The sequence below is a fragment of the Atheta coriaria genome, unplaced genomic scaffold (genome assembly GCF_025399875.1).
Source record: "Atheta coriaria isolate IRGN ID8LTWV9N9 unplaced genomic scaffold, Caltech_Dcor_3.1 hic_scaffold_6_pilon, whole genome shotgun sequence".
In the NCBI taxonomy this organism is placed as follows: domain Eukaryota; kingdom Metazoa; phylum Arthropoda; class Insecta; order Coleoptera; family Staphylinidae; genus Dalotia; species Dalotia coriaria.
The window spans coordinates 9,894,232-9,922,008 of record NW_027045448.1 but is presented as its reverse complement, the minus strand read 5'-3'; the positions used below and the strand labels follow the sequence as shown (position 1 = coordinate 9,922,008).

Sequence of the window (27,777 nt, the reverse complement as noted above, 5' to 3'; positions counted from 1 at the left end):
ACATTTTCGCGATTCCGGCGGCTCGCGTTCGGCGTCTTCCAATTGGACTTTAAGTGCGACACAACGTGCGTTCTACGTCGGTCTACTTTCGGAAGTGAAGTGAAGACACTGGAAGACATTCTTTGGTCTCTGATAACCCAACATTAAATAAAAGGTGAGTTTTTGATGAATATTCTCCAATATTCTGTTGAAGAATGAGTGTAAAACAAGCAGAAAAAAGCTTTTAGGCAAGTTATTTATGTTAATTGATTAAAGAAGCACTCGCCTAGACCTGGAACGTGGTTCCGTATATTGATAAGCTTTGTGTTAACGACTGAAGAAATGAAATGCCCAGAACTGAATTCCGTTAAGATATTAATTGACCATTAACACAAATAGATAGGTTGCGAATCGTAAAATTTAGTTCTCATCAATTAGTCAGATTTTAACATTAATCAATAATAATAATTTTTGGACCGCATTTACAATAATTTGCTTTAATACTAATAATTAACACAGAAAATCCATCAATAAAACTAGACACACATTTCTAGATAATTCCACTATAAATATTTTGAGATATTTCTATATCAATATCTAATTAATAAATATAAAAGCATTTCTCTAAAAATGAGAATAACTGCAGAGAGACTGCATGGCAAAATGGTAAATTATTCGGTCTACATGTTAATTAATAAAAGCGGTTTGCTATCGTGGTGAATAATCTAAAGTATGAGCATGCGAGTATAGCTTATTTGCTCACTTTTATATTCGCGCACGGCGCGCAGTTAAACGTATAATATGCATGTATTACTAATTAGCGAGCGGGCAGCTAACGAACGAATTCATTCAGACATAATTTACAGATGCGCGCGGCTAGGGCAATGTGTCTACTCGTTGTTTTCCTGCGGTCAGAAAAATACTTGTTACGTATGCGTGTTTGTACGAATGTAGACAGGAAAGGCGCTGGAAATGAGCATATGCAGATGGTATGCAATTCCAGGAGCAAGACCCCCAGCCACATCCGTCAACAAGGAGTACTTGTTTTGTAATAAGTCATTATCAATTAGTGTGGGTTGTAGTTATGTAAACAGTAAGCAGTTAGAAGTCAATATAAGAAGAAAAAATATCATTAAAGTAAAATTAATTCAAAATGTTAAGCATTTTAGATATTTTATTTCAAAAAATAAGTAATTATAGTAATTTATAGTAAAAACAGTAATAACATTTCATTCTATGAATAAAAAAACGCAATAATAATAACACACTAATTAACACCTACTAATCTGTGTGTCGCCCATTTAAATATTTAAATGCCGTGCGATACAATAGTGTCACGAACAAACATATTTTAGCATCAAAATCCCATTATCTCGCTAACTGTAAACTGAATTCCTATTTGAAATGTATAGACCAATACGTACGCACGAGGCCACAATAAATACTTTAATGATAATCATCTAAAACAATGCAAATGGAAAAATGATAAAGAATGCAAACGAGACGAGCTGGCGCGCGAGGCTGACGTCGGAACAAAAGCTCCGTGCGTAACGCACAGTCGATCTGATTGAGCGTTTAAAATTATTCATGATTTGTATAATGCGCTCAAATCACTCCATACGTTTTACATTTTAATAACTAAATACATAATAAAATAAGATAACAAGTTGGAGTGCTAGGATCATAGGAACAACCGTTTTATCTACGCGTTTGTTTTCATAGTAGAATTTTATTTAGTATTGTGTTATTGATAATACAAACAAGGTTTTTATTTGCACGCAATTTTTATTATACCTACTAGTGTCTTATAAAATCTGTTAAATCTTTAAATTGCATTTGGTTATTCTCTTTGTCCTGTTCTCAGTTGCTTCAAATTTGTTCGAAATTTGTAATAAATATTTCTAAGAAATGAGCGTAAATCATACATGAAGAATAATCACCCTTGACGTTATGATAAAGCTAGAATAAGAAATATTTTCACGTTAATATAATATAACGCATGCACGTTCGACGTAATATAAAGGACACTCATATTTTACAACTAACGCATAAATTCTTCTGGTGATGTTTATGGATATTACGCAATCGACTTGTTTCCATCAAACATAAAGGACATTATGTAGTACATGCGTCCGTATGTGTAAACTTATACGAGGACCATTTTTCATAATGATCATAACTCTGCAAACGCACGTGTAAATCAACAACAATAACTGCATCAACAAGCGCTTTTTATTGTGGTCAACGTTTCTCTGTTTTCTACGGGCGCGTTTTACACACGCCTGACTTGCAGTTACAAATTTAATGGGATGGTAATGTTTGGGAGAAGAATTGTTACAAACCACTTGCAGTATATCACATTAATAGGATGTAGGTAATAAAAGTAATAGCAACAACGTATAGTAACACTAGTTGTAAACATTTTGAGGGCAAGGTTATTGCATCTTTATATTTAACTAAACCTAAGTCACAAGTCAATATTTTAGAGGTTAGTAGCTATTATTTTATTGGTTGCAAATATTTATTATTATAATATAAACATGGTGAATTTAAAAGAATTGAAAGTTCTGTCATGTTGGAGAAATTCGTGAGTGTGATCGCATTGATACCATCCAGAAATTCCATTCAATATTGAAACGAATGAATTTTAAACAACTTGATTTATAAAGTCACAAGAAGGTGAGTACCACCCGAATGACGAGCAGAAAACGAAATCTACAGAGATAAATACAAATATGATTCGGATTGCTTTCTTGGCGCGGAGACTACAGTGGCGCGCGCGCGTGTACTTCGAGCCCAACTTAGATATCGGATACGAGTAGCCCGATAGGAATCGCCAATGGAATATAATGAATACGCGGACAATGCTGCTATAACAAATATGGGCACGGCTTCTTACCGATCGAAACGCTCGATCGGGAGCCGATAATGTCTCAACGAAAAGCGCATGACAAAAACTCCGATTTTCACTCTACGTGTCCGAAACGCCATCCATCTCGGTCGATCTTCAAACACGCACGTAGGTACATAAAAAAGACGTAAATGAGACACGGAATTAAGAGCGTTACGGCAAGATGAGATATCTTTATGAGACATGCCTTTTTGACGTAAATTTCCTCAATTACACATTCAAATTAGTGCTCATTAATGGCGCGCTTAACAAAAGCCGAGTTTGCCGCGAACGTGGATATTCCGAGCATGAATGAAATCGCTTTCTGTTATTTTTTATCGCGGTGTGAAATTTAGCTGAGTAAAATTTCATTGTGCGGTTAAATGTTAAATATAATTAAAACACGCTTCGTGTGGGCGCTATCTGGCTAATGGTAATTGGTAACATCTCGCGCTATAAAAATATTAATAATAAATCATGTTCCCGTAGTCATAAACCTAGGTACCTATATAGGTAAACGAATTAAAAGATTAAACAAGCGAAATGAGAGTAGGTATAGTTGAAAATCATAAGCGTAATTAGTATAAATTCATGTCGTGATTGCATTTATGACCTAAACGTAAATCATTTGTTTTAATTAATTTATAAAATCTGCTGTAGAAAATTTTCAAAAGAAAAAATGCAAAAAATCTTATTTTTAAGTCAATTTTCCGCTCGGCAAATGATGCAATCAATCATAGATCATAAAATCAACTAGATAAATTATAATAATCTTCCCGAGCTAAATTAATATGACTAGTAATGTGAAAATTGTCAACATGGCATTAACTTATGAAATATATTTTTATTTCCGTTCGCGTCTAGTTATTCGTTAATTATTCAAATTACTTGCGATATTAAATCATCTTCAATTATGCTCAAACGGCTTAATGGCGTTTTTGCACGTCATTTGCTATTTTTCCACGTGAGCGACTTGCGCACGACGCTCGATGTAGGTAAGTACGAGACATTTGCAATGAAGCAACTAATAAAGACGTTTTGCAAACATTTTTAAATTTATCGAAATACATGAGTGCAAAAATTGTGCGTAGGTAATTGGCGATGCGTTTATACACTATTTTTATAAACTTATGAACAGGCGAGTTTACTCACATGTTTGCACATATTTATTTACCACGCAAGATATAGGTATTTTCATTTATTATTCGTGTAAGTAGAATGCGCCAGTTCAGTTTTGCACAATGCACATAAATCATGTTCGCTCAATTAAAGTGGCACAAAGGTAATATTTACAGGTTACGGGCTTAGTTTATAACCCAATGCAAAGATCTTCACTTGGTTGTAGGCAGTGGGTTCAGATTCAGCTCAGAATTAGGTCACATTATACCAAAAATGAACACAGATGGTGCTGTTAATTTTTTTCAGAAGTGTCAATCTGTCAATTTTGCTCATGCAAAGTTTGATATTAGTTATAGCAGGTACCTATAACAAAATTCTTTAACAAACAATAATATGATTAATTTTGCTTGGCAAAGTATTAAATGTAAACTCCCGTCGGTTTCAGCATATCAATCAAGCCTATCCTAATAAAAAACGGTCATAAAAGTGCGCAAAGAAATAAAACAACCCTAATTAAAAAGGCCACCGCATCATAAAATCACGCACGTTACGAGCTGTTTTAAGCACGTTTACAAATTGAGTCTGTTTACAATGTTGCGGACGATTTACTCACAATAACCACACTTGTACGTTCCAATTAACAGCGCGCTACCGTACGTGCACATCATCGAATCGACTTCAACTCAAATATAAGTTCGTCCACACGATAAATTAAATAAACATTTCACTCACAATGGATTTTTCGGTTATTAGCAGCTTGTTAGCTTGAACGCTCAAAACTCTTCCTGTTCGCACATCTTTTGACTGCATCATCGGTGCGTGGTGTTTTTGAGCGAGGCTCAAACGGTAACGAGCTAAATTGAAACGTAACCATTAATCAAGTTGACATATTATTACTACCACATTACGCTAACAAGACGCTCTCGGGCCGTACGCCTTTCTTCCTTTCTACGCCACTGCGTGCACTCCTCACTCGCGTCTTTCGCATTCGAGCGCGCGAAGACGCGCTACGCGTAATCGTTCGATCGAAACGCGATGATGAACAATCGCCTGTCACTCAAGTCGCGCCTCGGAGGTGCAGTCGTGCGCATTCAATCGCGCGCCATTGAATAGCGCGACACAAAAAATCCATTCACGAATCGAAAGTGAATATAGAGAAAATAAGTGCATATGATGTGGTTGATAAAAGCGAAGCGCGCGGCGCGAGAAAACGCAAATTACTCATGCAATGTTCACCGCTCACAACGCACGATTCGAATGATGTTAAGAAAAAAATGCTAATGGTCATTGGCCTGTCTTACCATTTAGTGACAACTCGCATATACTGCTGCTGTTGCTGCTCAACTGCAGCTGAAGATTTTTAAATGTTTTGAATGCGACGTTTTGTGCGCTGTGCGCCTAATACCAGTTTGTAAATCTTAAAGACTTTGGTGACTTCCACGACGCGACGTCTTTATCAGTTGAATTCCTACCAGTTTGTAATAGCAGTAGTCCTCTTACTCCTACCGGTCGGATTCTATTTGTCAGTGTTTAATTTTAATTGATATCACGGCGCGACGCTCGGGCGAATATTGGAAAATAATTGCGGCGTCAGATCAAACAGGCTCTCGAGACCAAGCGACATAAATTATTAATTTATGAGAAATCCTTATCGGTCAAGCAATTCGTCGCCGGCCTGCGCGTCCGCACGCTCGCACGATTTCGACAGGAGAAAAATAACTCAAAATACGTTGTTTCTTTTGCCTTTTTTACTTGCGACACATTCGGCCAACCGGTTTGTTGATATCAGTGTTCCATTCCTTTAAATTTTAATTCGTAGTCATTTAGACGCACTTTGCAAACGATCAATTGAACATACAAGAAAGTTAATATGTGGGGGCAATTGTTTTGGTGTGTTTGTTTTGTGGTTGGTGGTTTTTGAGATGAGTGCTGCTTGAAAAAGTTAATAAACGATCAGTGTGAGCACACGCGTCTGGATTCCTGCTAAGTGGGACGGTGTGCATTACGTACACGCTTGTGGCATTTTGTTTGGCAACCTCCCCGACTGCGCTGACTATGTGCCGAAGGTAATAACCGGCGGCTATTATTTCAATGAGGGACGTTCGAGCGCTCTTTATCGCGACGGGCGGTCCCGTGGATGAGCACACGCTCACCAAGCTTCCAGATGCATGTTGGGTTACTTCCATCAATTTATTACATGCTTACTGAATTCAGTGACTAAGTTTTGACTTGATATTAAGTCATATTAATTCTTATGACGTCATCGATGACGGAAGTAAAAATTATAGAAAAGCAAAAATCGTGTTATTGTTTGCTTTTGGCGGTAGATGAAATCAAAGTGAAGAAAACGACCCTGAACTCTTCGAAAATTTGATTAAGGTTTTATGCTAATAATCGAAAACGTTCGAAAATAAAAGAAGAGCTTGGGATACGTGATCGCCAGGGCAGAAGAAGTCTTAACCGAATGCTGTCTTTATCGGCTGGTTCTTCAAGTCTTCGACTTCAACTAAAAAGCCCCCAAAATGCATATAATATGCGCGTATATGAGATCTATGAAAGCGAGGCCCTAATCTGATGTTTTTAAAAACTGTGTAAAGCTTTTGACGTAAACACCTGAAAATTGTCGGACTTACACGGCTACCGTGCGCAACATGCGTCCTCGGTCCGTCGGCCTTCTTTCTTCTGTGTCTCCGCATGCCGCGGCCCGAGTTTCTTTACCTGTGTGCCGATCAGCTTTTTAGATAACCGCTCTGCTTCTGGTGGTTAGTTTAAGCTACCGCATAATGGCACCAATTTTTTCACTAGTGTAAGCCACTGCTAATGGTAAAACTATTACTATTACACGTTATGGCGAGAAATTTGTGAGCTGATTTTGCATCGACATTCCATAAATTTTAGCTGTCACTATTAACGTTGGTAATATTTCGCAGACGCAGGGAAATGTGGAGCAATGTTTACACAAACATGTAATGCAAACAGAGCTGCTTGTAGAATTTATTGTGCTCGTGGCATGGGGTTTGATGATCAAGTATTGCAAACGTCATTTTTCTATTGTGCTAGTTTCTATTTTCTAGTCGGGGCTTGCGATGGAAATTGTGGAAAAATAAACATTGCGCATTCACGTTATTGTCGGCAGTGATGCATCAATGCGAACATCTGTATTTGGTCGTAATTGATTTGTCATGCGATTCTACCACTAAAATTATTCTTGCCATACTGTCAGAAATAAGATTTTACAAAAAAACTTTTGTACTTCTTATTTTTAGTGTTTTTATGCATTTTGAGGTTATGTGTTGATATTATGCATTTTCCAGGAATAGTTGTAAATCAAATCGGTAATACGAAATGGTTTTTGAGAAAAATAATCAAAAACGTGGATGAAAACGTGAAGAAAAAAAAGAAATTAACTTAATCATCGATTTTATTATCTGATATGCACTTACATAATGCAGTAGCATATTTTAAGAGGAACATAAAACGCTTCCAATTTCGCCCATTTCGCCAGTGTGGCCAGTTGTGAAATTTCCAGCCGGCCGAGTGCGCTTCTTGGAAGCGAACCCATTGCGCGAACAATCGTTTCATAATATAATATTAATAATGACCATCCAGCGGATGGACATATTCATTTCTTCATATAACACAACACGACCGTATGCGTTGCGACTGCGGTGTGGCCGCAGGATCGAGGCCCGGCCTGCGCGTGAAAAAAGAACGAAGGACGATAAATTCCACGTGAATATAATGATTGCTTCACTAACGCGGCCGGACACATCGGCGGCGTCGGTATGTGTGATGCGCACAACGAGAACCAAATCGAAACATGTAACACGTAACTCTTCGCCGAGGGTGGTAAAACTACAAAAGCACCAGCGGCATGTAAACATATAGTAGCCGGGAGTGGACCGACGGCTATTTCACGCATCGCTCCCAACACTTTCCACACACGCGCTCCGCTCGCACCCAAGGTGAATGTGTGAGTGTGTGTGCACACACGCCGCGGCTAATAAATATAATTTGAAATATCGCTTGGGCGACACTATCTAAATATTCAGGCGCACAAACGGATTCAACACCTTTATAATAACTGCAGCATTCCAGCAACGCGGTGTCATTCTTTCGGAGTTTTACTACTTTTTTTAGTTTTTTACATTTCATATTTCTACCATTCTATGTTGCATTTAAGTTTAATCATTCACCTGGAACGTATAAATTCCCAGATTCACCTGCACCCTTAGTCTGGTGAGTATCATTAAAAGTTGTGAGGTTGTAAATTTTATTCCGACGGTTTTATCTTGTCTCTCCGCGAATTACAAATAGCAACAATTTGTTTCGAAGATTTATTTGTATTTATCGAGAAAGTAGTATAGTTGCATGTTTCAACTGATATGTTTGTAAGAATCACGTGACAGAAACGATGAAAATTCTTCGCACGAAAACAAAAGTGCCTAACAAGATAGAATCCATTTAAATGTATATTTTTAAACACTAAGAATTGAAATAAATGCGTATTTATGATTGGGATCTTAAGTACGAGTAATATGAACGAAGGCTAATATATTCTAATATATAAAGCTTCATATTTTTTGCACGCGAGCGAATTCGAAAACTGTGAAGACACTGAAGACGAACAACAAGGCGTGAAGTTTAACACCGCAATATGTTTCCGTTGCTATCTCACTAGCTTCAAACGCGATAACATCTCATCGACAAATTTGCATTTTTGTTTTATTTCATTATTTCACACTTCTGCGGTTGCGTGCAGGAATATTAACCCACGTCAAATTCTTATTGTTTTGAAAATGATCATTTTATAGAAATAACAACTTTATTTAGAAAACTATCTATCTTTTAGAAAAAGTATAGTTTAGTAAGTAATTGATTCATTATAATTTTCAGAAATTAATCTGCCTTATTAGTTGTGTAAAAATAGATATGTTATATGCTATTAAATTTACAACACATTTCCATTAAGGCTGATAACGTTTTTAATTAGGTAATGTGAATGCAAATTGTTAATTAATATTTAAAAATCAATATTCCAAAGTTTCTCTTATTTCTTATTAACTTTTGCATTCTTTTCCTCTTGCCATTGAATAAAAATTACGCTGACAACACAGGAAATTTCATTTCCTTTATTAAATGAATTGAAATTAATTATACAGCGCGAGAAATCGCAAATTTCATCAGTGCCTCGGTTATTTTCTTCTTTTTGTCGCTTTTCTTCCGTAATTAATTGTGCGACACAATGTGTATCGATGTCACAGTTGTTCGAGCCTTTTTAAACACGCAACGAAACGTGCGTTGAGTGCTTGCGCCCCGCGAATGTGAACTTCTGCACGTGTGCACATCGATACGATTTGTACAATAGTCGTAGGTGTTGGAAATTAAAACCCTTCAAAGTTTAAAACCTCAGTAATAAGTAGGGTGGTGGTTAGAAAAAATTGCACAAATGTTGAAAAAGAATTTAACAATCAGTGATTTCTGAAGTGTTCTCAATCAATTTTTGAGTCCTTGATGCGATGAAGAGTTTTATGAGAAATATGTGATGCTGTCATCAACGTGAGTACATTTCTAAAAATCGGGAGAGAGTCGGTAGTCGAAAAACATTTATAACAACATATATTTCATTTTATCTATAAAGGTTAATTGCTTCTCGAGTCTCATCGCGGCGCGGCCGAGACGAGCGCACGGCTTCAGAAAACGATGATTTTTATAGTGAAAAATATTTCGATAGGACAGGGACATAAAAAGGCCATCAAATCGAAATTGGTTTGGTGTGCGGGCCGTCGGATTCGATTCGAGCCGATTCCGACAAGCGTGCACGCACCGACCGAAACGCGCATTTGCTCCTCACCTTTCAGACCAGCCATGCATTTACTTACTTAAGACGACACAGCTGTTTCACCAAGTTAAGGCGCATCCGCGCGACGGGAACGCTGAACGCTGAACTTTTGCCGATCTTGTGAACGTCGTTCGTCGTTTTTTTTTTATTCTTCTTTTTCTTTTCCGCTTCTGCTCCCATTCGAGCATCCTTAAGTCGCGCTTATGGTGGACAAGCCGACTACTGGTTTTATATAAAAAACGTCGTTACGTCCAGTTTAATTTGAAAATACGGTTTGTGAAATAATTCATAATTTAATTTGATTTTTTGACACGCGGGCGTGGGCTTAATTGAGATATACGTGCGTCGCATAGAAAAGGGATAACAGATGAAAAGCAACAATTTTTCACTTACCTAACTTACATCACTACATACTCTAAATTTTTCAACTGCAACGTCACAAACCGGTAAACATCCGACGAAATTTTGGGAACGACCAACGACGACTCCACACAATACCAAGTTGTATGAATTTGTTAAAAAACGAACAACACACTATCACACACAATAACTCTGAAATAGTACGATTTCTGTATATAACCCGATGATATATGCGCATGCTGCGGCAGGTTCACAGGTGTTATTTTTCTGAGGAGATGAAGCAGACGAAGAAAAAGAAGAAGCGACACACAGCATCGAAAAGTCACAGTCGCAGCGAGGACCCGAAAGACTTTTATGCCCTCTTGAATAATTTAACGCATTTTTAATTTGATGACTTGGAATTTCGTCTTTTACACCTCCGGAAACCGCATTTATACTTCCACCACCATTTTTTACTGCGCTCCGCACGTCGAGAACGCGACAAGTTACAGTTTCACCAACTTTAATTATTATTAGTCGAGAGGTATTGAAGACCACCGTGATTTTAACACGTGCATAGCGAGTGGATGTTAATTTTATACTCCTAACAAATTTTATAGCTAATTAATTTATATTCTGGACATCGTACATTCAAATCGGAATTGCTTTATCAGCGTGATCAAGAAGCATGAAATTAATAAATCAAAGTGCACAAATTCATAAAAGTTTATGCTCAAGGATAAAAATAAACCACTACGGCATAAGAAGTGGTAAGTAAAGATTGATTTGTAGAAAGATTTTAATCGTAATTTTAATTTAATTATAAAATTATGAAAAATTGCAACGAAAAGTTTGCTATAAATCCCACTTTAGTTTACACATGCGGGTTATATGCGCCTTAATTTCACAGCCAGAAAGAGCAACTTGCGTCCACAGAATGTGGACAACGGTAGTCGGAGTGACATTGAAAAATACATATTTAAGCATAACCGAGGCGCGATCACAATAGTCGCCGAACGCGTATAAATCAACGGTTTGTGTGCCAAGCGCATTATTATGATGGGACGGGCGCGCGTAGTAGATGTGGAAAAATATGAAATATGAAATTCTACATTGGCCACTGCCACTCGATGCTGTTCGTGCGCTTGCAGGACAGGATTTAACCGAGTCATTAAAGCGTAGCCAAAATACAATAATAAATTTTATCGGCGAATCAAGCGTGGACAAGCGGCTATTATAATTAATACAACGATTTTTCGTGGTGCGCGACACCAAAGCATTAGTTTCAATAATGTTTCACACAAGTGTAGTGCGGTTACTTTCCATAAATTTAAATTTAAATATTTGAGATGTTATTGTGCATCCCCAGCATAAATTATTTACATCTGAAGGCCCAATATGCAGTTGATTGTGCGGCTACCGTGGATTAAAGTATTTACAATGCCCAGTGGCGACGATTTATGTGTCCACTTACGCTGAAAGTTCGTTTTTATAGCAATTATGCGTAAAACTCTGTCACTTATTAATGAAAGTCGTACGAAAGTCTGGCAGTGTCAATGCACCTTGGATGATTGTTTGTGACCTTCGGTTTTAATACGCTTAAGAATCCGCAAGGACATTTGCATGCGCTTTGCTACACCTTCAATCTTCAATTATGCAATGCTATCGAATCAAAATCAATTGCTACAAATTTCTATTGAATTGATTCAGTGCACTACTTCATCGTATGTTGCGTTCAGTGGACAGAGAAAGAGAAACATTTACTTTGCGGCGGTTTCACGCCAGCGCAAGCGTAACAACATTTTCTATTACACTATTAGCCTCCACTGATGGATTACTTCAGGTTGGCTGCGGACATTATTACTTGCTAAACATTTTTGGGGTGCTGCTGCTGGGCCCCCCTCTGTTTTGTCCTGCTTGGCGTGTGTATACGAAACTCGTTGGGCGCTCGTGCAACGATGCAGAAAATTATTTTGCGGGCGTGTTGTGTAGCCACATTGTTGCGTTGTCGTGTTCGACTCGCTTCGGGACGGTGAGCTGTGAGCTTTTTGGGGGACTATCATTTTAATAGCACACAACGGTGAGATATCGAAAATCTGTACATCTGGATGGTCCACACGGATTTCTTACAAGCTTCCTTTTTTTTCACAGCGGTGTTGTGGTTGTAACTTTTCTCAGTCATGATTACTTTTTATTAAATTTTAATAAGTAGTTATTTTTTATTACTTATGATGTTATGCTTTAATTATAAAATAGTTTATCACATGTTTGGTAAATTAAACAAAATAATTATGTGTAAATCAGACTACTTAAGATAAAAATCAAAACTCTTAATTATCCGCATCGGAATTAGATAAGCAATCACTAATTTGTTTAAAAACCGATTTATTGCCGAACGCGCAGCGGTAGCAAGCAAATACAGAGCGCACCGCCTGCATCCCAACGAACTGGTTTTAATTATACGCGAGTGTTGTGATATTATCTAACGAATCGTTAACACTCCATAAAAAGGCCGATTATAAGGCGCCTTTGGAATTAATTAGCGGCGCAGGAGCATTTCGAAGCATTGGCCGTTATTACCACTTCTACGCGCTCATTGTGCGCGATCTGAGAATATAAAAACTCTCCAACGCGCGGGCGCTCAACAATCGACAATTGAACAACAACAACCACATCGCAAGTCCATAACGCAGTGCTCCCTGCTCGTAACGTAACATAATATAACAGTCGTAACCGTTTTATAAGAATGTAAACAGTTACGGTAATGTGAAATGTTGGAGTGAAAAAAGCGCCGCAGGTCTCGGTGTGTGTGTGTTATATTAGCAATGCTATTCACAGCATTAAATCGCATCGAAGTGCTAACGAGTGGGCGGATTCGGTGCGCGTTTTGCATGAATGACAACGACGATAAAGATTTACGATTCATCATGGCGAAATTCGTGTCCATCGATCATATCGCACATTGGGTTTTGTATTGCATTCCCAAACTGCCAGCTTAATTAATTTTTGTTACGCAAATTATTTCGCAAAGTTAAATAAGTTGCCATCTAAAATATTTTTGAAAAATAATTTAAACACCAAGATATCATTCCATGTGCATGAATTCATTCATACTTCACCTGTACAAATTTAAGAATGGGGGTGCCCTTTTCCATTCAAGTAACAACGTGCCCTAGGTTGCTGAATGCGTGCGCCCTGTAAGCTTAAGCGCTCTAGGAAGAAAAAGGGGCATTCTGTTGGTCCGAATGGGCTTCTTTATGCCCACTGCTCCCAGCTCCAGTTTATATCTACTGTCATTTATTAGACAGGGCGATTTCCGCTCGCTGTCACGAGTCGAAAAGGTATTTTTTTACCCGCAGTATTGTCCGCTTTTTATGGAACAATCTTCACCTTTACGCCCGACACACACGCTCAGGAATCGAAACGTTTGAGACGCGGAACGCGGCCGAAATCATAATGGGACGCAACAAAATTGATATTTCCTTTAGTTAATCTGACTTAATGCGCATCAAGCGCGCAACTATCGGTTGTAATTATCAAATCAACGAATTCACATTATAGGGAATTTAAAAGCCATCAGTAAAATTATAATTAATAATAATTATAATTTTGTAAGTACTTAAATTATAGGTATTTTATTAATTATGAAATTATTTATCATCATTTCGAAATAAGTGAGTTGAAGAATGTAAATTGCGTTAAAAGTATATTTGTGTCGTTTCGAGATTGAACCTGGATGCCTTGACACCTGTCAATTGCGTGATGATGTGTCCAATGCTAACATCTTGATCACTATCGCAGGTAGACGATACATTTGTACGCTCTTTTTTCTTTAGTTTTTCTCGGCTCAGTCTGTCCAATCTTCCAACACATCGACACAGAATGTGGAATTTTAATGTCATTCCAGATCAATTCTGCTTTTACGCTTTTTTTCTCTTTTGCTCGCAGTGTGGATCAAGTATCTATATTTGAGAGGCATTTTAATTGGGGGCTTTTCGATAGAATACGCGTTTGGAGTGATGTTTATTTAAACGTGCAACAAATTGATTCGATTCAATTAAAACAACAAAACAAAATTTTCGGAAACAACTCCGAAACGGATATAACACACACAGTTTACACGCTTCGAATGCGTTGCGGTGGAAAATGTTTGTTATTTTGGTCGTTTCGATTAATTTATCAAACTGGTGATTGTAATGTTTCAACGTTGGTTCATTATTCAGGTTTTAATGCGTTATAATTGCAATTACTTCATTACAATGCAGTCATTTTGTATGATTTAGTTTGTTTAATTAACGAATTGTTATACAGGTAAATAATCATTTTAAAATAAAGTGTTAATTTAAAATTAAATATTTATCGAACGTACCTATCACTACTCTTCTATATTAGTTTTTGATTTTCAATTATTGTCGCCTAATGGTGCATCCCGAAATTTTGAATATCTTTTATCAATCATTTATTTTTCATCATCTTTCGTTTTTATTCGCCGCGCTTGTGCATCGCGCAGACTGTTATAAATTAGACGTATAGGAGTTAGCATCCGTGACACATTATAAATACAGCGCGTAACTAATTTACATAAGTTCATAAAAAGACGATTTATTGTCGTCAAACTGGATTCGGTAGCAGCGTTTCTGTGCGTTTCGTTTATTTCGGTTTTTCGTCTTGATTCGGAGGAGCGCGACGGAGGAAGCGCATAAAAGTGTAGGTATATGGAGCCGCGTGGCGGTGTCGCTCTTTTATTCCTCTCCTTTCCTTTTCAGCTAACTGTTCCTTAATTACAAAAAAACCGAGACGAAAATATAAATTCTCGTAAACATTTTCGCTGTCGCCTGGATAATTGTGGGATATTAATAATAATTGATTTCAAAATTTATCATCGTTTCGTGGTCGCCGCGCGTGTGGAGCGGATGAAAGAGCCAGAAAGGATGCTGCCAAGCATCAAATCGATACACTTTTTTATATTCGTTAATTAAGTTTCATTAATTGCGGGAATTTTCTGTTTTGACTCATTAAGTTGTAAGTATAGCTACCTGTAATTTAACTTAAAGTTCACACATTCATCGGACGCCCCGGAATGTCATTTTTGACCAGTTAATTAATATTATAAATAAAAATATAGGCAATTAACGCCAGAGCTTACAATTAAAATATAAATATAAATATCATTATCAGTATTTTGTACTGTAGATAAAATTGAATTTACGGCATTGAAATAGCATTTAAGTGCCAAGGCATGAAATAAATTTTTGCGACGCAGTTTTTGGCCGGTACTAATTTCTTCTTATAAAAATAGAAAATTCATTGCATTTTGAGTTCCTCCTTAGTTCCTACATTTGTGTCACGCAAAGGGTTGTACCCTTGAGTAACATCCCCGTAACTGTCATGCAACGTTCGTCTTTTTTGTATGTTTTACAATCGGTAACATAATTGCATACGACGCACGCAGGCAGCAGAAACACACATGCACTCGCAATAATAATAAAACCCGTCGCAGCTGTTCGATCGAAAACTCGCTGGAGTAGGTAGGAAAGTCGGAAAGGTGGGAGCGGCCTCAAAGTTCTCCATGAGCCTGCGCTGAAGCGCATGGGTGGAGCTCCCCGCGATCGGCGGCGGCGGGAGTTTTGTGCACGCCCAATTTGGGCAAAGATACATTTATTAATTTCGATTCATAGCGCCGGCTGCTGGTTGGATTCGTTTTGGGGATTGTAGGCTTCCACTCTGATGCATCATGCATCACGCATGCATTTTGGAACACATGCGACAAAACCTTTGTATTTTTTTATTTTTTCATTTCGAAAAGTTAATAGATTCGGAATTAGTTTCTTTTTTTGTTGTTAAACTGACCTGCTTGTAGTAATACTCAAAATCTGTATGCGTGTTTGCGAGTGAAAAGAGTTACAATTGATCAGGTTGTTATTGAAAATGGTTCACTTCCGGATTTAACCAGAATGTCATTTTCTGGTTGTAGAGATTATCGTATTTGTCATGAAAAGGACTACCTAAATGCCGGAACTAAAAATAGCAAACTAGCGACAAAGTCAAGGAAATGCCATTATAATAGCAACTTACCTACCTATTTCCAGTAAGGAGCTGAATAAGAAATCTTCAATTTTATGATCGGTAAATTAGAAATATAAAACAATGTGGTTAATATTTAGTACCTAACTACTTAATTTAGTAGATTTAAGTTTACTACTTATGAAGCGTTATCAACTTTGTAATTTTATAGCTATCAACATTACACCGGATTATCTACAACTGCTACAAGTAAAATCTGCGTCAAACAAATTCGTAACAAATATAATCTTAGGTAATTAATTGAAGCTTGGATGATTTTATTATTCCATTAAATCATGATCGTAAAAATATGACATATCCAATCTAATTATTCAAATATCTTTCCTCTAAAATGAATTTATTTCTAAGAAACAGTTTGCACAAGCTACTTTGAGTCCCAAAGTCTTCAAACACAAATAATTCTTAGTTTTGCAATATTTCTGAATGTAACTTGATAATAACTCAAGTAAATTTGTCAAAATTGTGATGCTTGATGCCACCAGGTTGAATGAGAATCGTTAAACGCTAACAAAAGCCAACGAACAACACAGCTCTCTGTTTCTAATCCCTGAAAAGGTCATTATCTTAATCGCGAGTCCTTCCAAAAATTCTGCCCACCCTTTGGTTGTCGCACTCGTCGCCGGGCGGATCGCAACAACAATACACTGGCGTATTTACCGATACTCGTTGATCGCCGGTGGCGAGTTGAGTGCGAACAATTGCAAACATACTAAGCAATGAACAGAAATTGTGCTTACCTACTTAGTTTTCTTACGTGTGTAAGATGTGTTGTAGATTGATGAAAAGACGCTTTTTCTTTTCGGTACTGTCAGCGTTGTACGCGTTTGAGGTGACCACAACTAGCCGTATCAGAAAGCGTTTGGCTTATGCGCTAAACGGGGGGTGGGCAATGCGTATTCACACTCTTTACAGGGTGCTTTTACCACTATACAGTTATTACGATAATCGGAGATCTTACTTCAGCGTAATTTATGGCCCTGCCACGCGGCGGGATGGGCTTGTGGTTTGGCAATTGGGCAAATTGTTACTGCAACTGCATTGAGTTCTCGACAGGGTGACGAAACAATTTTATTCTGTTTGTAATATGCGGAAAATTACTTTTGCATTACGCAACTTTATAAAAGTAGGTAGGTAGGTACACAATTTTCCGCAGAAAAAAATAAAAACTAAAAATTTTACAAATACACTTTTCATTAGGATAAAATTACAAAACTTAAGATTAGGGTAAACAATATATTGAAGTATGACGCCTAAAGTCTTAATGTTATCAGTAGTCGCCCTTAAATGTCTCACCTAACCCAGACGTAGCCCCATAGATCGACCGGTAAACAGGTCACCAGGCGTCATTATTCTTGGCAACTAATACCTGATTAAAATACAGTTTACACAGATTTAAAAGTCAGTCTGCTTAAATCTTTTCAGACCGTCGGACGCACAATCGAAAACTATAGAAATGGGACCGCAAAATCTATATATTACGGGCGCCCAGCGCGCCTCAATAAAACCATTTGGAATTTCCCAAATTAACTTCTTAATCCGTCATAAAGATCTTACCGGTTACAATGCCTCTAGCGACTTACGACTTGACTTCTGCAGTTGATTAGCTTCCAGCAATTGTTCAATTGATGACCTTGTCGATGTCAATATCCTAAATTTGTTCATTCAGAATAAATTTTCAGAAATTGCTTATGAATCGATGCGGAATTGTATTCCCATACAATACACATAGGAAAATATAAATTACACTTGCGTTAAATGTGATATTATTCGATTATTTCGTTTATTTATTGTTCGCTCGTGCGTTAATTAAAATTATACCTACATTTTGGTGCGCGCAATCCGTGCGCAAATATGTGTCGAAAATGGAATTTTATTCAAATAATTTGTATTCGTAGCGGCGGTGCGCTCGTGCATGTTTTTGGCTATTTGTATAAATAAATAAATTCCCGGATTTATTTTTGCTAGCCCGGCGGCGGCTAAATTGAATATTGAAATCGGGGCCTACGCAGTCGGCGCGTATGGGGTTGTTTGAATTAAACAATTAAACGGATCCCCGTCGCGGTTTCATCAATTTAATTGACAAATAAAATCGAAATCCAACGCTTTAATTAATTTGCATACGAAAATAATACAATAAAAGCGCGAGCGCGCGCGCCCAGCATTCATTTGGGGGATTAATAATAATTATAATGAAAATTCGTTTAGGTGCAATACGGTTTGAAATCGAACAAACGTGCATAAATTTCGCATTAAAAATTCATTTTATGCTTTGTTTGCATTACAAATTTGGATTTCAATTTATTCATCTAGAAATATTACACACATTATGATCATAAATCCATTTATTGTTGTAGTTATTAATTAATTACTTGAAAAATATTTACAATTAAATAAATCTTTCGAAAATAATAAAAATAAAATATTTCAATCACTTACTGATGCATTTTATTGGATAATTGTTGCTTTAATCGATTGATACTCTCAACGCAAACACGACATACCTACGTGAAAATGTTAAACCGATTTAAAAGTTAAGCATGTAAACGGAGAATTAAAGCACAAGCTTATTCCTTTATATCATTCATACACAGCTAATATGCAATTATCATATGATCTAGGGTAGGTTCTACTTATACGAGTAAATATAACAAACTTAGATTTTTTCCGATAGTTTTCTACTATTGCATGAAATTGCATATTCTCACGTCGCTGAAAATGCGAAACGCGTTACCAACAATAGTAACTTCTTCCGAGAGGGCACGATTGCAACATTGTCATTTCCAAACCCCACCACCCAATAAGTGGCACTTTTTTCATCTAGTGCAGGTAAACGCACTATATCTCACTCTTTCGCAACCCCATGGTGCGGATGCGATGACCTGGGCGCTTCTTCCACCCCATGACTAGACTTAGGTCTACCTACCGGTAGGTAATAATACACCTTCGAAAACGAATACCAGCTCAGTTCAAACTAATCATCCATCTCGGATAGGTCGTGCTCTCCTCGACTTGAAAACATAATTATTGCGTGCTTCTGTTTACACTCACGGGTGTAGGGTAGAGACACTTGAATTAATTCGCGATTGATTCGCACGGTGTACAGTGTATGACGTGCGTTTAAATGTGTGTGCGTTTTGTGTGTGCAATTCGATATTGTCGCGTGGCATCGACTGATAAAACAACGCTGTGTAAAATAAGACGGAACGCGTGAGCGCGCACGTCCCGTTTAGTATTTCACGTGCATTGTACGACGGTGAACCTAAAAGTATTCGCGTTCACGTGCGCCCGTCGATGAATGAATAATTTTTGAGTGCGTGAACGTTGTGATTGTGCCCGGCCCGCTAGTTGCGATTATATCGATTAAGGGATTACACTCTTATAAATTGCGTTGGATTGCAATAAATCAACAAACAAGAACAAGAAAAATCGCTAAGCCTGCGTGTGATATCGAGTGTACAAATTGATTTTTTTGCTAGACGTGATTTTAAGGTGAGATAAGTGCAAAACATATGTCATTTTGAATTATCTCGAGTGGTTCGAATGTAGCAATTCCTAGAATTCACCGAATACAAAGTTTAATTTATTAATATTATCTAAAAATATCATCATCAAATTTAATTTATTAATTAAAAATGTTTAATTTGCAGTAAATCGTCAAAACGTCACCAACGGCCGAAGATCACAATCTGCTAGCAATGGCTGGTTTTCTGAAGGGACCAGGACACTTCCAAACACACGCTTTATCAGGCATGCCTATGCCTGGTTTAGGACCTTTTGGATTAACACACTCTTTGGAACCGGTACCATATCCGCAAGGTAACTACATGCTCCTACACTCAAAAGAAATCATTGATTAGTAATCGTTTAATTATTTAATAACCGCGACGCATGACAACTGCACTCAAAAACTCAATAAGTGTGATTTCATTAATCATCTAGTCATTCTAATTCGTACAAATTGATTTTCTTCCGACATGTCTTTACTCTTTGAGGGGACTGAACGCGCGCTGCAGTGATAGTTGTTAGCGGAGTAACGAAGTGTTAAAAGGGTCCGCAATGTTCGTTCCAACAGCTCCTGCTAAAATCTCCTGCGCCACGAGTGCTTGGATGATTTTCGGGCGGAGTAAGTAGCACTTGGGGGTTTTCCGGAACACAATGAATACGTTGCGACACTAATAGATTTGTAAATATTATATAGGCGTGTGAATATGTGTGTGCGTAGTGTGAAATGCGACACCCTCACTGATTCAATTTGGGAATGCTCTTTTATTTTACTTTTTATTTGATATATTCTATAACGTAGAATATATAGATTGTTTGGCGTTTCTTCAGAGGTGCTGATAAATCAGTTTAATTTGAATTTATCGCCGCGGCATGGCTAATCTAGGAATCGATAAATTCGTAGCTTATGTAAATTTGTTCACATCTGAAGTTATAGATGTTGTTTATTACGCACGTCGGCAGCGTGTTTATGACATGGCGCCGGTTAACTTTCTCTACGAATAACAATCGAATTTAATTTTAACATTTATGCAATTATTTACTTATGATTTTGTTACTTTATCACCGTTTTCATGACTTTGAAGCCTTCTAACCGACTCTATACACAAAAGAATTAGATCCTACAGGGTTTCTTTGCAAACGTGCGCACGGTACACACGCGTCATCACTTTTATTTTATCATTACGTAATCTAAGCACAAATTAATACTTGTCGTGTGTGTGTCACAAAGAAGAAATTTCATTCCGCGAGGAACCGCCTGACAACATATTCATGACGCTAGTGCGTACATCAACTGCGCGCCCTGCGCAAGCATTATTTATAATTTTCTGTCAACTCTACGCTCGCTTTTCATCTCCGTTTAATCCCCATGTAGCATCGTTTTGGGGCGAAAATATACTGCGCGCAGGGTTATATCTGTATCGCGCGCGCCGGGGAAAACTGGTTAGGACGACGTCGGACGCGCAGAGTGGATGTGCGGAGGGTAGTTGCGTCGAGGGTAGAAGTGCTATGTCAGTGCTGCGCGCTGCTGAAGTTGAGCCGATTACAGGGGCGGCGGGTGGTTTTTCCCGTTGGCATGGCGACGCCGCTTTCCTACACGCCGAGCGCACAAACATTGCGAGCGCCCTCGAGGTTGCGATATACCCGCGAAGAGCCTGGGCTACCGGGCCACCGACGGGCTTTTCCAGACCACTCATCATGTAACATTCATGTATACGTGTGTATGTGTGTGGGTGTGCGTTGGATGCAAGTTTGGAAATTGTATTTCGGCGGCCAAAATTTACTTCGGGACAATATCCTTAAGCCCGATAAAAGCATGTGCATCACAATGTTGTTATTATTATAAAATCGGCGTGTCTTATTCGTTGGAGTTTTTCAGCTCAATGACACTGTGTTTCATTGTTTCGAAAAGTTGCGTCGGCGCGTCATTAAAAATGTAAAATTATTCAAATTGCATTATAAGCGAAGGAAAACAATCTCGGGCGGTTGTGCGTTGATTTAATTAAAAATTTAGATTGAATCTCCGAGTGGAGCTGGGGAATATACAACAAGCGTGTGCGCGTCGTGTTGGATGTTGTGTTGGGTTTTAACGCGGCGGGCACCAAGTGCCAAAATTCACACTAGAACGCAAACAGAACAAGGGGGATGCCGCATCCCCATTTGTCCTGCTAAAAAAGCGCCGCGAGCGCCGCACTCGTTGACTCTCAAACTTCAATTTGCTATCCATCCATCCCGTGAGTGTATTTTGATAAATTAGCAAGTGTGTTTGCGGCGATGCTCGCAGGACACCCCCTCGTTGGTATCTCTTAATGCAAACACTTGCCAAGTTAAAGGGGGCGTTAAAATAACAAACACGTCGCCAGCGGAGAGGGTAAAGCGATATCTTTTTCCGCCGCCGTGTAAACACAAACATTTTATCCTCGCGTGCTCGGTTTCGTTTCTGTTTCGTTAATAATCTCGGGAGCGGTCGTAAATACTGATTAATATTAGACACGCAGAATATGGGACAATTTGGGATATACGAATCGCGCGGGCTACCGGTCTTGGATTTTATCTGTTATGTGTATTTTATGAGTGGAGCTGGACGAGCGCGCTATTATCGGTGTATTAAAACTGAAAATTCGTCGGTGATTTGTTAAATTTAAAGGTTCGGACGAGCGCATCTTGGCTGGGTGCGTCGTCCGAATGCAAATTAACGATTTTACGTCGCCCGCTGGTTTGATAAATGAGTTATTTGGATTTAAAGTTAGAATCTTAGTAATATCCAGGCCGATATTAAAGCCCAGGTGCGTCGTTTTTTCAGCTTCTCTTTATGATACGGCCTCCAATTTTGATTTTTTTATTTGTTGCCTCATAAATTCGTCTTTTAATATTCACCGTGTGGCGCGACGCTTACCACCATCACAGTGGTGATAATAAAGAATACCTTTGTCTTGTGAACGTGCATTAATTTTCGCCCAAATTCGCGAAAGAAACTTCTTAAAGCATAATGCATAGTTTGTTCATATTTTGCAGGTGTGAATCCAAGGAAACAACGCAGGGAACGTACCACATTCACACGCGCACAACTCGACGTCCTCGAAGCCCTCTTCGCCAAGACACGCTATCCTGACATCTTTATGCGTGAGGAAGTGGCACTGAAAATCAATCTGCCCGAATCCAGAGTACAGGTGTGTAAAAATTCAAATCTATTTCCTTTGTTTCTTTTTAAATTTTTATTTTTATAATTTTCGTATGCGCGTCATGGCAATAAATGTGAGGGGACGTGCGCGGGCAAATAGATGTTATTGTGCGGCGGCATTGTCGCGCAAGATGTATGGTTGTTTGTTCTGCGTAGAGTGGCTCGTAACTGCACAGCACGCATTATACGCAGCGCGCGTGTTCAGGGGCACAATGCGAGGGGCGGCTTGTTTGCTTACCCCGTAATGATTCAATTTGAAGGCTGGTTAGCCTTTTCACTTCTCACAGCTGCTGGCTGTTACAACTATTTCGCTTTTGTGTCCTTCGCAAACCCATCCGCCGAGTATCGTCGACTGTGACTTATTGATTATGAATTACGGAGGTCGGATATATTCGCATACGATTTGTGCGAACTACGGTGACCAAGTGGATTAAGTTAAGAGTTGCATCTTGGTAAAGCTTTTAAACAAACATGTACATTAATTTTATTAAAAATTTATTCAATTTTCGTACACTACAAAGAAAATAGTAGAAAAGTTAACGGTTTTTAGATCTAATATTTTGATAATGAAATTATATGAGGTATTTTTTAATCTCTAAATGAAAAGAAAGCGATTCCATCCGATTGCATACTGTAGTCACCTTAGGGGTGAACATTTCACTATCAATTTCGATTGAATTCATTCGCAGTTCTTCCAGCCAGTGGGTACCCACCCGATTCATGTTCGTATACTCAGGGCGCACTTTATGCGCGAGCACACGAATAGAAATATTGTTACTCTATAATACTCCTTTTATGACGGTATTCCATGTACGGAGGGTTTTTATTATAAAAGGTAGAAGGCGGACTGTTTTCACGGAACAACCCTACATAATCCTCGAACTAATGGAAAGCTACCCCACGTTGCTGCCATTGTGTTATTCTAGTGAATAAAATATATACGCACACAGTTATTTCGTTGCGGTGAAAGATTTAGCGTTAGAGGAGCCGAGGGGAGTCGTTCCCTCTACACGACTGCGTGACGCGCTAATAAAACGCATTAATTTTGATTGATGCACGTCACAACTTTCGCAATGGCGTCGTCTGCAGACCAGCGATAATAACTCGGCATTTTCTGCTTGTATGTTTCCAGGTCTGGTTTAAAAACCGTCGTGCAAAATGCCGGCAGCAAATGCAACAGCAGCAGAACAGCAAACCGTCGAATACGACCTCACGACCCGACACGACACCACCAAAAACGAAGCTTCCAGCGAAGGGTTCACCAGTGGTGCCTGCTACCATTGAAACACCGCCTGCTGCTTTCCTACCCAGACCGTCCACGTCCGTCTCGCCGCCGGTGGTGAACGTCAAGAAGGAGTCGCCACAGATGCCCAACTACAAGACAAATGGTAACCTCACGCCGTTGGGCAGCAACACAAGCAGTGTGATCACAACACCTTCGCCGCCGATCACGCCGTCCAGCAATCCTCCATTGACCTATCAGTATGATTCGTACAATTCCTTCACAAACTGGCATAATGGTCACAACTCATCGCCACACTACTACGGCCAGAATTATAATCATGCCGCCGCCTATGGTCAGATGGACTACTTCAACCAACAGTCCGGTCAGAATCAAATGCAGATGGGTAATCACATGGGCAGCACCTACCAGATGGGCGGCTATTCGGCGATGAGCATGGCCGCCACGCATCACTCCAACTTTTGCCAAAGAAATTGTGAATGCAGTTTGGACTACATGAATCAGGCTGTTTGAACTTCGACGAGCTGGCAGTCGTCATCGAATCTCATTCCGGACGAGACACGTGAACCTAAACGAACGAAAGCATGATTTTATGTCCGACGGCGTAAAACAATAAACTGGATTGTGCAGTATATAAATTATGTGTAGTTTAAGTGTTAATTGCAAGCAGACGCAGCTGAATATCGGGATCTAAGTACAAATCTGCAAAAACGGATTCATCACCTTACCAACGACAATCGAAACAGCGTAAACAGCGAATTGCATTATGTTGTCCAACGATATATTCATAATATTATACGATGCGAATAACCTCGAGATATAATATTATCACATATATCGCTTTTGTGCATATCAGGCAAAAACACAAAACAAAACCGCAACAAAAGTCACAAACGTGCAGGTTGAATCTGTACCGAATTATAATTTATATATCTAATTTAATAATTGCATTGAACAATTTTTATTGTACATAAAATCTTTTAAGCTTAGGAAAGAACTAGATGGTTGTGTATATTATCAGAAACGAATTTTGCGCCTAATTGAACTTGACGGCACTAAAACTGTGTTTTAGTTAGAACTATTTTCAATATTACACTGGTTTTTTTTTCGCTCGAAACGTTGACAGTTAAAACCGCATACGAACAAAAAAAAAGAATGAGCATGACGCATTAACAATTTATGTATTTGCAAAAAATTAATCTGTTGTTAATCCTCTATACCTACAAACAAAATTGCAGAAAAAAATAATAAAAAAACACGCGGCGCTAAATAAACAAAACTATCAACAACTGGAAATGCAAACTATTCTTTATACAAAAACAATGCAACAAAACAATTAATATCTACATACTCAACTTGAGCAAGGAAATACAAATTAGAAACGAAACTTGTAAATTATTATTATGTAGCTTATATTATTATTTACTGTATATATTTATAGAAATTTATCACATTTATTCGAGTGCATAATATAGATATGAATTATAAAAACAAATAAATATGAATAAACTTGAATCTTTAAAACTAAACATGTGTTGTAGATTGATGAAAAGACGCTTTTTCTATTCGGTACTGTCAGCGTGGTACGCTGTTATGTTTTTATTATTTTTTAGGTTTGGTTGGATATGGACTAAACACGAATGACCGCAATTCTTTACTTTTATATTCGACAACACCGCACGGTAAATTTTAATAACTCGCCAGATGGCGTTAGATGCCTTACAAATGAATAAAATTCCACATCAGGGTCAACTGCTTACTATCGGCTTAGTAACTTATCGGTCAACACATTTATTGTTGATTCGATGTTCGTGGGTAAACCCAGAGCCGAAGATTGGCACACTGTCTGTTTGTAAACAATAAACTGGTAAATTAAATGCATAATAATTTATTTTTATTTGCTGTTAATGCAAATAAAACTGATTTTCTACATGATATCTATAATCCTTTTGATTTTATATCCCCATTTTCATTTATTTGTCATTATAGAATATATGAAACTAAAAACCAAATATCATTCATCGGAATGATTTAGTAATAGTACGCTAATAATAATGACGAATGCAATTCATATAGATATATAATGGGGAAACCGATATTTATGTTTGTAATAAAAACAGTTTTGTCCTCTGGGATAATATTCCGAAATATTTGCGAATGAATGTGCATTTGAATATGAAATAATATTATTTCACTAAATCAAAATAATCCATCGAAAATTAAATTATATTTTCATAATCTGCGATCGTGCAATACTCGAAAATTTTATTCAATTTATTTATTTCGCTAGTATTACCTACGCTGAATGCGTGTTTGATTTATATTTATTCAATGGTTCAACGGTGAAGTAATTAAATGGAACGATTCAATTACTTTTTTAAAAATATTGTATTCAATGGATTTTATTTGGGTTAGTATAATTTTACGTGTTATATTTGGAAAGTTGGACCTCACGTGATTTTTCCATTCTCTTTTTGAAATCGAAAGTTATTTATTACCCAATTTCGATTTTGACAAATGTTCAGATCATTACAATAGCACCTGCGACCACATTTCGGCACACAAGAAGAATATCACAGGTAACAACCATGGAGACTGAGTGCCCGAATAAATTTGGAAGTACGTTTCCGGTCAAACTCTGAAGGTGGTGATTTTTGATTCCCACGCCATCCTCCATTGAAAAGGCACAAAACTAAAATAATATTGCATGTAATTTGTTTGTCCTGGATACAGGTAGGTATAAATAAAGAATATTTATTACCCACGCATCTATCTAAACCTCAGGAGATGCAACCCAAACAAATAGACGTAGACAATTTGTGAATCTTTATATTATTTGGAGGAAGTGATACAAACGTATCTTTCACGCGTTTAATATCGCGGTATTCAAAAATGTGGGAAAAGATTTCGAGGAATATTGTGGAAGTGAATAAAATAGATCACTAATGAAAAGGTAGTCGGCTGTACTTCCGGATAAAGTCGATGCCGGCAGTCAATCGTATCAGGAATTCATATCGGAATTGAGATAAACACGCGTACGGCTAATGAGGAAGGCACGTGCGCAACCTTGTGAAGTGTAAGTACAAACGAAGTGACGTTTATCGACACGCGCCATTGTCTATTTTAAACGAATTGACCAGAGTGTTTATCTACAGGTTTCCTGTTTTATAACTGCACTCTAAATAATTAAACACAATTTTTACTTTTATGTATTCGGTGCCTATAATTTTCCTGTCAGCAAATTATTATGAGTATATTAAGAGTACATTTGCAAATTGAATCTTTATAGCATATAAAGCACTATTGAAACCTCGTATTGTCGGTCTGATAAGAGTTAGATTAGTGTGCCATCCCGTGGACAGACAAGGGGCACGCGGCGGGCACGTGTGTATTGTTGGTTTAGATTAATTTGGGGGCACGCATTCAATCAAACGTCGTGGTATCGTATTTCCATCGCTGCGCGTCGGGCTCTGGTGGCTGCAGGACGCCTTTTGTTTGTTCTTCCACACGCACTCCGTCTCCCATTCCGTGATGCACCAGATAGCCTTTTAATTCATTGAATTCGGTGCGTTTGGATGGTTTATTCCGCAAAATTAATT

The 27,777-nt window shown here is 38.1% G+C and overlaps 1 protein-coding gene across 4 annotated transcripts; it reads left to right on the top strand.

The window, feature by feature from the left end:
• Nucleotides 1–74: 74 nt before the first annotated feature.
• LOC135794387 (homeobox protein OTX2-A-like) lies at nucleotides 75–25,707 on the top strand. Of its 4 annotated transcripts, none has more exons than XM_065305653.1 (4): nucleotides 75–154; nucleotides 19,901–20,069; nucleotides 22,752–22,924; nucleotides 24,068–25,707. In XM_065305653.1, the coding sequence occupies exons 2-4, from the start codon at nucleotides 19,949–19,951 to the stop codon at nucleotides 24,689–24,691; spliced, it is 918 nt and encodes a 305-aa protein (XP_065161725.1). In that variant the 5' UTR covers nucleotides 75–154; nucleotides 19,901–19,948; the 3' UTR covers nucleotides 24,692–25,707. The 4 variants fall into 4 exon arrangements, with proteins under 4 accessions (XP_065161725.1, XP_065161726.1, XP_065161724.1 ...); XM_065305654.1 differs by lacking the exon at nucleotides 75–154 and adding an exon at nucleotides 19,337–19,742 and having other exon boundaries at nucleotides 22,770–22,924; XM_065305652.1 differs by lacking the exon at nucleotides 75–154 and adding an exon at nucleotides 19,337–19,742.
• Nucleotides 25,708–27,777: the final 2,070 nt, after the last annotated feature.